At 43.1% G+C, this 13396-nt stretch overlaps 1 protein-coding gene across 33 annotated transcripts in view; it reads left to right on the top strand.

Annotated features, from left to right (window-relative positions):
* Window positions 1–13396, top strand: part of LOC110494499 (membrane-associated guanylate kinase, WW and PDZ domain-containing protein 1) — a 192335-nt gene that overhangs the window by 168623 nt on the left and 10316 nt on the right. For 19 of the 33 annotated variants that reach the window (XM_090205959.1, XM_021569624.3, XM_021569622.3 and 16 more), the window contains 2 exons: window positions 3886–4200; window positions 11449–11652. In XM_090205959.1, the coding sequence (XP_090062085.1) occupies window positions 3886–4200; window positions 11449–11652 (519 nt within the window). The remainder of the gene's footprint in view (window positions 1–3885; window positions 4201–11448; window positions 11653–13396) is intronic. The other 14 variants (XM_090205962.1, XM_090205979.1, XM_090205961.1 and 11 more) reach the window with 1 other exon arrangement.

Below are 13396 nucleotides of genomic sequence, written 5' to 3'. Positions count from 1 at the left end.
AGTCTACACAGTTGTACCATCAGCAGCAGTCTGTCCAGTAGTATCATCAGCAGCAGTCTGTCCAGTACTACCAGTAACGGCAGTCTGTCCAATAGTACCATCAGCGGCAGTCTGTGCAGTAATACCATCAGCAGTCTGTGCAGTAGTACCATCAGCAGCAGCCTGTCCAGTAGTACCATCAACAGCAGTATGTGCAGTAGTACTGTACCATCAGAAGCAGTCTGTGCAGTAGTACCATCAGCAGCAGCCTGTCCAGTAGTACCATCAACGGCCGTCTGTGCAGTAGTATCATCAGCAGCCTGTCCAGTGGTACCATCATCAGCAGCCTGTCCAGTAGTATCATCAGCCGCAGTCTGCCCAGTAGTACCATCAGCAGCCGTATTTGCAGCAGTCCTGTATCATCAGTAGCAGTCTGTCCAGTAGTACCATCAGCAGCATCCTGTCCAGTAGTACCATCAGCAGCTGCCTGTCCAGTAGTACCATCAGCAGCCTGTCCAGTAGTACCATCAGCAGCAGCCTGTCCAGTAGTACCATCAGCAGCAGTTTGTCCAGTAGTACCATCAGCAGCAGTCTGTCCAGTTGTACCATCAGCAGCACTCCCATCAACAGCAGTATGTCCAGTAGTACCATCACCAGCAGTCTGTCCAGTAGTACCATCACCAGAAGTCTACTGGACAGTAGACAGCGGCATCCTGTCCAGTAGTACCATCAGCAGCATCCTGTCCAGTAGTACCATCAGCAGCATCCTGTCCAGTAGTACCATCAGCAGCTGCCTGTCCAGTAGTACCATCAGCAGCCTGTCCAGTAGTACCATTAGCAGCAGCCTGTCCAGTAGTACCATCAGCAGCAGTCTGTCCAGTAGGACCATCAGCAGCAGTCTGTCCAGTTGTACCATCAGCAGCACTCCCATCAACAGCAGTCTGTCCAGTAGTACCATCACCAGCAGTTTGTACAGTAGTACCATCACCAGCAGTCTACTGGACAGTAGACAGCGGCAGCCTGTCCAGTAGTACTATCAGCAGCATCCTGTCCAGTAGTACCATCAGCAGCAGTCTGTCCAGTAGGACCATCAGCAGCAGTCTGTCCAGTTGTACCATCAGCAGCAGTCTGTCCAGTAGTATCATCATTAGCAGCAGCCTGTCCAGTAGTATCATCATCACCAGCAGTCTGTCCTGTAGTACCTTGCAAAAGTATTCATCCCCCTTGGCATTTTTCCTATTTTGTTGCATTACGACCTGTCATTTAAACAGATTTTATAAGGATTTCAGGTAATGGACATACACAAAATAGTCCAAATTGCTGAAGTGAAATGAAAAACCATATTTAAAAAATAAATGTAAAAAACGAAAAAGACCTTTGCTATGAAGCCCCTAAATCAAATCAAAATCAAATCAATTTATATAGCCCCTCTTACATCAGCTGATATCTCAAAGTGCTGTACAGAAACCCAGCCTAAAACCCCAAACAGCATGCAATGTGGCTAAAAAAAATCCATAGAAAGGCAAAAATCTAGGAGGAAACCTAGAGAGGAACCAGGCTATGAGGGGTGGCCAGTCCTCTTCTGGCTGTGCCGGGTGGAGATTATAACAGAACATGGCCAAGATGTTCAAATGTTCATAGATGACCAGCATCGTCAAATAATAATAATCACAGTAGTTGTCGAGGGTGCAGCAAGTCAGCACCTCAGGAGTAAATGTCAGTTGGCTTTTCATAGCCGATCATTAAGAGTATCTCTACTGCTCCTGCTGTCTCTATAGAGTTGAAAACAGCAGGTCTGGGACAGGTAGCACGTCCAGTGAACAGGTCAGGGTTCCATAGCCGCAGGCAGAACAGTTGATACTGGAGCAGCAGCATGGCCAGGTGCTGAAAGAGAGAATTAGAGAGAGCATACTTAAATTCACACAGGACACCGGATAAGACAGGAGTAGTAAGATCTGGTACAAAAGTCACATAATTAGTTAGATTGCACACAGGTGGACTTTATGTATGTGTCACGTGATCTGTCACATGATCTCAGTATACATGCACCCATTCTGAAAGGCCCCAGAGTCTGCAACACCACTAAGCAATGGGGTACCACCAAACTAGCGGCACCATGAAGACCAAGGAGCTCTCCAAACAGGTCAGGGACAAAGATGTGGAGAAGTACAGATCAGGGTTGGGTTCTAAAAAAAATCTGAAACTTTGAACATCCCACGGAGCACCATTAAATCCATTATTAAAACATTTAAAGAATATGGCACCACAACAAACCTGCCAAGAGAGGCCCACCAAAACTCACGGCCCAGCAAGGAGGGCATTAGTCAGAGGCAACAAAGAGACCAAAGATAACTCTGAAGGAGCTGCAAAGCTCCACAGCGGAGATTGGAGTATCTGTCCATATAACCACTTTAAGCCGTACACTCCACAGAGCTGGGTTTTATGGAATAGTGGACAGAAAAAAGCCATTGCTTATAAAAAAAAAATAAGAAAACATGTTTGGTGTTCGCCAAAAAGCATGTGGGAGACTCCCCAAACATATGGAAGAAGGTACTCAGATGAGACTAAAATTGAGCTTTTTAGCCATCAAGGAAAACGCTATGTCTGGCACAAACCCAACAACTCTCATCACCCCGAGAACAACATCCCCACAGTGAAGTATGGTGGTGGCAGCATTGTCAGAATTGAAGGAATGATGGATGGCGCTAAATACAGGGACATTCTTGAGGCAAACCTGTTTCAATCTTTCAGAGATTTGAGACTAGGACGGAGGTTCACCTTCCAGCAGGACAATGACCCTACGCATACTGCTAAAGCAACACTCGAGTGGTTTAAGGGGAAACATTTAAATGTCTTGGAATGGCCTAGTCAAAGCCCAGACCTTAATCCAATTGAGAATCTGTGGTATGACTTGAAGACTGCTGTACACCAGCTGGAGCAGTTTTGCCTTGAAGAATGGGCAAAAATCCCAGTAGCTATATGTGCCAAGCTTATAGAGACATACCCCAAGAGACTTGCATCTGTAATTGCTGCAAAAGGTGGCTCTACAGAGTATTGACTTTGGGGGGGGGGGGGGATGAATAGTTATGCACGTTCAAGTTTTCTGTTTTTTTGTTTTATTTCTTGTTTGTTTCACAGTAAAACATATTTTGCATCTTCTAAGTGTTAGGCATGTTGTGTACATCAAATGATCAGCAGCAGTCTGTGCAGTAGTATCAATAACAGCAGTCTGTGCAGTAGTACCATCAACAGCAGTCTGTGCTGTAACATTCAGGCCTTTCACTGCTCCTGGCTCCATTTGTCTTCATCAGAGCAGTGAAGGGCCCGAGGACAGGGCTGATATTTGCAGGTTCATCCCCGCTGCTCTTCAACAGTCCATGGGTGTGTGGGAAAAATGTTTGTCAGAGGCGCTCATCGCTCCCAGCCTGCCCTTTAGCAGAATGAATAAAGGTTCATAAATGTGATGAAGAGGGTTCCAACCTTTCCCCATGCCCTCCACACACTAGCCTGTCTACCAGCCATTGATGAGAGTGCCCAGACAGAGGGCACAATGGTCTGTCAGAGAAGCGATGCCCTGTATGAAGCACTGCTTCAATGCCAGGAAATAAGATGGGAACCTTCTGTTGTGATGCAATCCGGAAGCCATATCTGTAGATGTTTTGGGGGGAAATAGATCAAAGCGTGACCGTTGGTCAACAGGGAGCATGCTGCTCTTTTTTCCTTCTATCGGTGTGATCCTCAGTGGGTAGAGAGGAGCAGCGTTATCCATGTTGATTAGGAAAACCTTTCATTTTGTGTTTCATTTGGTGTTATGAGCTGTGTGCTGTTGCTGTGAAGTGTTGGTAATAGTTTGCTTCTTGTCAGTCTGACAGCGTTAACATCTGTTTTTCTCCTCTTCTTACACAGTGTCTAAAGGGGAGGGTGAGGTGCCCCCGTCCCCAGCCTCGTCACACCACAGCAGCACTCAGGCCCCCTCCTTGACTGAGGGGAAGCGGACCCCCCAGGGCAGTCAGAACTCCCTCAACACGGTCAGCTCTGGCAGCGGCTCTGGCAGCGGCTCCACCAGCGGCATCGGTAGCGGGGGTGGCGGAGGCTCAGGTAGTGCTGTGGTCAACACCGCCCTGCAGCCCTACGACGTGGAGATCCACCGCGGGGAGAACGAGGGCTTTGGATTCGTCATCGTCTCCTCAGTTTCCCGACCTGAGTCTGGCACCACCTTTGGTAAGACCCCCATGTAATCTCTACCTTACTATACTTAAATATAGGTAACACACAGGCATGCACTATATACACACACACACACACACACACACTCAACCTTTCTCTCAATATACAGTAGAACATATTTTTCTTAGTAACTAATCGCTGTTTGACTATTGGGTACTGTCCCTTCTATGCAAATGAGTTTCTGAATAGTGCATATTTCTGGCACTTGGTGAATAGCTTTCATCCTCATTATTTTATTTTCTAGTGAGTGGTGATCCTCTTCTATTTTCTTTCATTCTGTCAAGCAGAGACACTGTAACCCAGCCCAAAGAGCTGTAATATTTATACTGTCTTTCATAATTGATCACAAGTGAAAGCATGTTGTATAATTCAGATGTGGTCTGAAATAACAATGAATAGAATAAAATCAATACTATGGCTTGACAGGTTCTAATAAGTAGGCAGGGAGAGTTATTTCTAGAGCGCCCGCTTAAAGATCTTTTTTATTATTGTAAATGGTTAAACTATCGAGAAGTATATGTGTAAAATGTAAGCCCAAATTTAAATGTTGATTTATGTTTAAATATTCGATTATTTTACATTGCTCTGATTTCCTGTATGTGGACAGCATGTGTTACTGCGTTGCACTGATTTCCTGTATGTGGATAGTATGTGTTACTGCGTTGCACTGATTTCCTGTATGTGGACAGTATGTGTTACTGCGTTGCACTGATTTCCTGTATGTGGACAGTATGTGTTACTACATTGCTCTGATTTCCTGTATGTGGACAGTATGTGTTACTACATTCCTCTGATTTCCTGTATGTGGACAGTATGTGTTACTACATTGCTCTGATTTCCTGTATGTGGACAGTATGTGTTACTGCGTTGCACTGATTTCCTGTATGTGGACAGTATGTGTTACTACATTGCTCTGATTTCCTGTATGTGGACAGTATGTGTTACTACATTCCTCTGATTTCCTGTATGTGGACAGTATGTGTTACTACATTGCTCTGATTTCCTGTATGTGGACAGTATGTGTTACTACATTGCTCTGATTTCCTGTATGTGGACAGTATGTGTTACTACATTGCTCTGATTTCCTGTATGTGGACAGTATGTGTTACTGCGTTGCTCTGATTTCCTGTATGTGGACAGTATGTGTTACTACATTGCTCTGATTTCCTGTATGTGGAAAGTATGTGTTACTACATTGCTCTGATTTCCTGTATGTGGACAGTATGTGTTACTACATTGCTCTGATTTCCTGTATGTGGAAAGTATGTGTTACTACATTGCTCTGATTTCCTGTATGTGGACAGTATGTGTTACTACATTGCTCTGATTTCCTGTATGTGGAAAGTATGTGTTACTACATTCCTCTGATTTCATGTATGTGGACAGTATGTGTTACTACATTGCTCTGATTTCCTGTATGTGGAAAGTATGTGTTACTACATTCCTCTGATTTCCTGTATGTGGACAGTATGTGTTACTACATTGCTCTGATTTCCTGTATGTGAAAAGTATGTGTTACTACATTCCTCTGATTTCCTGTAGGTGGACAGTATGTGTTACTACATTCCTCTGATTTCCTGTATGTGGAAAGTATGTGTTACTACATTCCTCTGATTTCCTGAATGTGGAAAGTATGTGTTACTACATTCCTCTGATTTCCTGTATGTGGAAAGTATGTGTTACTACATTGCTCTGATTTCCTGTATGTAGACAGTATGTGTTACTATATTGCTCTGATTTCCTGTATGTGGACAGTATGTGTTACTACATTGCTCTGATTTCCTGTATGTGGAAAGTATGTGTTACTACATTGCTCTGATTTCCTGTATGTGGACAGTATGTGTTACTGCGTTGCACTGATTTCCTGTATGTGGACAGTATGTGTTACTACATTGCTCTGATTTCCTGTATGTGGAAAGTATGTGTTACTACATTCCTCTGATTTCCTGAATGTGGACAGTATGTGTTACTACATTGCTCTGATTTCCTGTATGTGGAAAGTATGTGTTACTACATTCCTCTGATTTCCTGTATGTGGACAGTATGTGTTACTACATTGCTCTGATTTCCTGTATGTGGACAGTATGTGTTACTACATTGCACTGATTTCCTGTATGTGGACAGTATGTGTTACTACATTGCACAACCTCACGTTTTGACCACCTCGAATGGAGGGGAATTGCACATCTTTTTTTACCTCAGATTAGTGATGTTAGTATAAACGTTATATAATAATCGCAATGAGATGAAAACGATGGCTTGAAACAGATCAGTATCATTCGTTTTGTACCATTGATTTTGTCATATGCTCTGGCAGTTTTCTACTATCATTTTCAAACTCAAATGGCAGGGAAAATTCAGCTCTCTGTATAAAAGTTGCTGGCCTCACAACTACGCCTGTACATGGTTTGAGAGTCAAACTATCACTGAAATAACAGCCAACCCTTGTCACTGTTGCTATATGGTGGGTTGTGATTCGTTGAAGATAAGTAACAAAGCATCTGATTTGTTTCCTTCCCCATTTTGACAGCCTCACAAAACTTCCATCTGACATTCTAGAATTTAGATGACTGTCTTCAGCAAATTCTCTTCTAACCAGTGATATAAAAAGTATTATCAGATTCAGTGTGGCCTTTGAATAGTGTTAGTTTAAATGGTGTATACACCCCACACGTTTGCCCCTGCTCTATTGATTTCAAATTTATATCGATGAGTGATTTAACAAAATAGTTTTGCGTTTATCTTTCTGTGTTGGTGACCAACTTTGAAACAAAATGCAACAATCCAAAATGTAGCTTGCTGTCTTCTACAAATTGTCCTCTAACCAGTGATATACATATTATTCTCAGATTCTGTGTTTTTTTTAGACAGGATGTGTAGCTCGACTCCCCTCTCTATTTTTGGGGGTTTCAACATGATATCAATATGAGTGATTGACAAATAAGTGTTGTGTTTCTCTTTCCGTTTTGGCGACCCCCATATGAAACATGCCAAAATAGTAATCATATTACTTGTTTTCTTTTAAACGATCACCTTATAAACAGCAAATGCACTAAAATCCATGTTCTTGTGACAAGTTGCAATTAATCACTCATATTGCTTATGGGTAAATTGTTGTAACTAAAAAAAAACAGAAACTGTAAATATTGTTTACATCACTCGTTAGACGGACATCTAGATGGTTGTAATCAGCAGGTTATCCTCTATAGAGGATATATTGTTATATATTGTTAAAAATACTTCCTGTTTTATTTTCATGATCTACCAGGAATCATGAAAACGGGGTTGACTTGGATTAGTTATTAAGGGGGAAGATTATTGTAATATTTGTAGATTGATAGACCTCCCACTGTCCTACAGCTCTTTTTGTCCCTCTGCGTGCCCTGTCTGCCTACAATTGCTGCCTAGAGATATTGCTGCCACTCTCCCTGCCTGACCACAGCTCTGGGAGTCTCTCTGGGCACAGGGGTGCTGATCAGGCTTACACTGCTTATGGGCATCCAATGATCTAGTAAAGCACAGCTTCATGTACTATACACAAATAGTAAGAGTTGGCAAGTTTGTGCCAATTTGTTAATCATATCAAAGTGAAACACATTGGTTGTTGATCAATAGTGTAGAGAAATGACCTTTTGATCTGCATGGATCCCAGTTACTCTGACACAGAGACCCATCCATCCCCTCTCTCTGTGTATTAGACAAACACATCCTGCTGTGAAACCATCAAAGCTTCTAGTTTGTACAGAACTCAATGAGTTGAGCTCCACAGAGCTCTTCTAGACTGGAGTGACTGACCGCAGAGGAAAGAGACAGACTGATCACCCGGGCCAAGCTCCCTGCCATCCAGGCCACACCAGGCGGTGTCAGAGGAAGGCCCAAAACATTGTCAAAGACTCCACTCACCCTAGTCATAGACTGTTCTCAAATTTCAATCAAATTTATAAAGCCCTTCTTACATCAGCTGATGTCACAAATTGCTGTACAGAAACACAGACTAAAACCCCAAACAGCAAACAATGCAGGTGTAGAGGCACGGTGGCTAGGAAAAACTCCCTAGAAAGGCCAGAACCTAGGAAGAAACCTAGCAAGGAACCAGGCTATGAGGGGTGGCCAGTCACTTCTGGCTGTGCCGGGTGGAGATTATAACAGAACATGGCCAAGATGTTCATAGATTACCAGCAGGGTCAAATAATAATCACAGTGATTTTCGAGGGTGCAACAGGTCAGCACGTCAGGAGTAAATGTCAGTTGGCTTTTCATAGCCAATCATTCAGAGTATCTCTACCACTCCTGCTGTCTCTAGAGAGTTGAAAACAGCAGGTCTGGGACAGGTAGCACATCCGGTGAACAGGTCAGGTTTCCTGAAACTGGAGCAGCAGCACAACCAGGTGGACTGGGGACAGCAAGGAGTCATCAGGCCAGGTAGTCCTGAGGCATGGTCCTAGTGCTCAGGTCCTCCGAGAGAGAGAGAGAGAAAGAAAGAAAGAGAGAAAGAAAGAGAGAAAGAGAGAGAATTAGAGAGAGCATACTTAAATTCACACCGGACACCGGATAAGAGAGGAGAAATATAACAGCCTGATCCTAGCCCGCCGACACATAAACTACTGCAGCATAAATACTGGAGGCTGAGACAGGAGGGGTCAGAGACGGTGTGGCTCCATCCGACGATACCCCCTGACAGGGCCAAACAGGCAGGATATAACCCCACCCACTTTGCCAGAGCACAGCCCCCACACCACTAGAGGGATATCTTCAATCACCAACTTACCATCCTGAGACAAGGCCGAGTATAGCCCACAAAGATCTCCGCCACCGCACAATCCAGGGGGTGGGGGGCGCCAACCCAGACAGGAAGATCACATCAGTGACTCAACCCACTCAAGTGATGCATCCCTCCTAAGGATGGCATGGAAGAGCCCTGGTAAGCCAGTGACTCAGCCCCTGTAATAGGGTAAGAGGCAGAGAATCCCAGTGGAGAGAGGGATTCTGCCCCCAGGCCATTAAAATGCTGAACAATTAAATCCCCTTTTGGATTTATACTGCTGCTACTCGCTGTTTATTATCTATGAATAGTCACTTTACAAATGACCTGGACTAACCTGTAACCCCGCACATTGACTCGGTACCGGTACCCTCTGTATATAGCCTCCACATTGACTCTGTACCGGTACCCTCTGTATATAGCCTCCACATTGACTCGGTACCGGTACCCTCTGTATAGAGCCTCGTTATTCTTATGTACTTTTATTGTGTTACTTTTTGTTTGCATTTTTTAAAACTTTAGTTTATTTAGTAAATATTTTCTTAACTATACAGCATTTCACTGTAAGGTGTTGTATTCGGCGCATGTGACATACAATTAGATTTGATTATTGTTTGTAGTTAAATCAAGAAGTGGAGTAGAGAGAGAGGGAATGATATGTGCAATAGTTCACTGTAATAATTGAGATTAGGGCTGACCCCAATTAGTCGACTGGTCGATTGTTTGGCTGTTTGTCGACCAACCTTTTTTTTTGTCGAGCAGTAGCAAATATATATAAAAAAATGTGTGGCACACGAAACACCTGTCTGATTTGTGCCCATCTCAGTGAACTAATTCATTGAGGAGGCTGAGACTAATCCTTTCGGCGACTGCGTGGATGACACAGTCCAAGAAGGGTTGTGGCAAAAATTCACAATGCAAGTCTCTCTCCAATGTGCGCTTTCCTGCAAATTTGTGCACATTCATTGTTTCAAAACTTAATTGTGTGGATTGTTTGCCTTGATTGTTAGTGTCTATCAATTCCCCATTACATATGGTATATCACCAGCAGTAGCCTACTTTTACCGTTAATACCTATAATTTCTAATCTACAACGTTTGTTTGGTTATGGTAATTTCTGTTAATCAATTCAATATATTTTTATTCCAGTCTTTTAATGTTCTCATTGTAGGAGTGGACACATTGTTTGCAGAGCGCACAACCTATGCTACACTTGTGAGAAACAAGTTTTGGTTTATTCCATTTTATAGTTTTTTTTGTTGAGCGCTTCTGTCAATGTTGACAAAGGAAACGCACCTGATTACGCATAGAAGTAGGCCTATCGGCTACCTGGCCTATAAATGTGCCCATTTGGGGATCTGGTAGTATTTCTGATTGGCGTAACGCAACACCACTAAAGAGCTGTGGAGCTTCTCAAAGTAATGTTTTCTTCACCTCAAACAACAAGCAAACAATGTCTGTTTTTACATCCATTGAGAATGGCAATAGGTCCTCAATGTATTTTTTTTTTAAATCCATCACTCTCCCTTTCGATTACCACTCATCGTGATGCTAAATGTCTGATCCAGTGGAAACGTCTACCTGATGAGCTCTTATCCCTTACCCAAAATAGCCTCCAGCTGTTTCTGTCCCGAGCTCACTGGCATGGGAAACTCTGAGGGCACAGCATATTTTATACAATGTTGCAAGTTTGCTAGCATAAGCTTGGGGCTGGACCCAAGTTAGTTGATACAATGTTTCAAGTTCATTGCAGACTGGCCATGGGTAGCCAATGTGATTCATAGGATATTTATTTTAATCAGGATATTTTCTACCTCCAGGCTGGTGTTTTTATTTGTTGGCTTTATGTAGGCTATTTTTACATAATTGGCAGTAGAAGTTATTTTTTAGGTTTGTATCATTTTCATGTAGATTTGGATAGAATTTTGATTAACCACAAGACAATGATTTTGATATTTGAAGACGTTAATATACACTGAACAGAAATACAAACGCAACAGGTGAAGTGCGGGAGGAGAATGGGCAGGTTAAGGTCCCTCTCTTCTGGGTATCTTGATCTCTGGCTCTCTCTTGTGTCATTTTTGTCTTATTTCATCAAACAGAATCAGACTAGCATATAGTTGATTTTATTAAAACACATAGGGTGTGTCTATTTATGGAAAAATTAAAGTTTTAAAATTGAGTCCAATCGATTGTTTGAAAGAACAGACGACTTTTGGTTGACCGAGATTTTTATTAGTCGGGGACAGCACTTGGCAAACGCTTTCCATTTCTCATAGCAGATTTCCGGGCACACTCTGTTGGCACTTGGCTTGGTGGGTTTGGTGAATAAACCCTTAACCTTCTGCCTTCCTTCCTTTCTCTCTCTTCTCTTCCTCTTCTTCCTCTGCCCCTTTTCACCTCTCTATCTCTTTAAACAACACCCCTTACCACCAAAAATGTCACATCACACACTTTCTGAATCACACAAACGCAAAAAGCTGGAAATGCATGTGTGGCCATGCCCCACAAAATAGGGCGTATTATCGAGGGGAGCCCTGCGGACCGCTGTGGGAAGCTGAAGGTGGGAGACCGTATCCTGGCCGTCAACGGCTGCTCCATCACCAACAAGTCCCACTCGGACATCGTCAACCTGATCAAGGAGGCCGGGAACACCGTCACGCTAAGGATCATTCCCGGAGACGGTGAGAGGACCTCTTCTGTCTCCCATATCTAATGTTCCACTCATATATACCATCTAGACCAGGGCTGCACAACCCCTTTCCTGGAGAGCTTCTCTCCTTAGGTTTTTTGCTCCAACCCTAATCTAGCAATCCTGATTCTAATAATTAGCTGGTTTATAATATTAATCAGGTTAGTTATAACTGGGGTTGGAGTGAAAACCTACAGGAGGGTATCTCTCCAGGAACAGGGTTGATCTGATCTAGACCGAAGACTATCTCAGCCGCTAGGATCAACCTGTGTCAGGAATTATTTGTGCATTACATCAATTATGTAAACATGTATTGTATTGGAATATACAGTACCAGTCAAAAGTTTGGACACACCTACTCATTCAAGGGTTTTTCTTTATTTTTTTACTATTTTCTACATAGAATAATAGTGAAGACATCAAAACTATGAAATAACACATATAGAAAGGGAAAGGGGGATACCTGGTCAGTTGTACAACTGAATGCATTCAACTGAATTGTGTCTTCCGCATTTAACCCAACCCCTCTGAATCAGAGCGGTGCGGGTGGCTGCCATAATCGACATCCATGGCTTCGGCGCCCAGGGAACTGTGGGTTAACTGCCTTGCTATTTTCCTATTTTTAATTGTCAGTTCGGGGATTTGATCCAGCAACCTTTTGGTTACTGGCCCAATGCTCTAACCACTAGGCTACCTAATGTAGTAACCAAAAAAAGTGTTAAACAAATCAGAATATATTTTATATTTGAGGTTTTTCGAAGTAGCCACCCTTTGTCTTCATTACAGCTTTAAACACTCTTGGCATTCTCTCAACCAGTGTCATGGGGTAGTCACCTGGAATGCATTTTAATTAACAGGTGTGCCTTGTTAGAAATTAATTTGTGGAATTTCTTTCCTTTTTAATGTGTTTGAGCCAACCAGTTGTAGGGGTGGTACAAGGTAGGGGTGGTATACATAAGATAGTCCTATTTGGTAAAATACCAAGTCCATATTACAGCAAGAACACCTCAAATAAGCAAAGAGAAACGACAGTCCATCATTACCTTCTGACATGGTCAGTCAATCCAGAAGTTTCTTCAAGTGCAGTAGCAAAAACCATCAAGCGATATGATGAAACTGGCTCTCATGAGGACCGCCACAGGAAAGGAAGACCCAGAGTTACCTCTGCTGCAGAGGATAAGTTCAGTAGTGTTAACTGCACCTCAGATTGCAGCCCAAATAAATGCTTCACAGAGGTTAAGTAAAACAGACACATCTCAACATCAAATGTTCAGATGAGATTGCGTGAATCAGGCTTTCATGGTCGAATTGCTGCAAAGAAACCACTGCTAAAGGACACCAATAAAAAGAAGAAGAGACTTGCTTGGGCCAAGAAACACGATCAATGGACATTAGACCGGTGGAAATCTGTCCTTTGGCCTGATGAGTCCAAATTTGAGATTTGGGGTTTTTGGTGAATGGATGATCTCCACATGTGTGGTTCCCACCGTGAAGCATGGAGGAAGAGGTGTGGGGGTCTGTGATTTATTTAGAATTCAAGGCACACTTAACCAGCCTGGCTACCACAGCATTCTGCAGCGATACGCCATCCCATCTGGTTTACACTTAGTAGGACTATCATTTGTTTTTCAACAGGACAATGACCCAACACACCTACAGGCTGTGTAAGGGCTACTTGACCAAGAAGGAGAGTGATGGAGTGCTGCATTCGATGACCAATGACCTGGCCTCCACAA

Source organism: Oncorhynchus mykiss, chromosome 17 (genome assembly GCF_057628025.1).
Source record: "Oncorhynchus mykiss isolate SJ-2025 chromosome 17, ASM5762802v1, whole genome shotgun sequence".
NCBI classification, from domain to species: Eukaryota; Metazoa; Chordata; class Actinopteri; order Salmoniformes; family Salmonidae; genus Oncorhynchus; species Oncorhynchus mykiss.
This window is presented reverse-complemented; position numbering and strand designations above follow the sequence as displayed.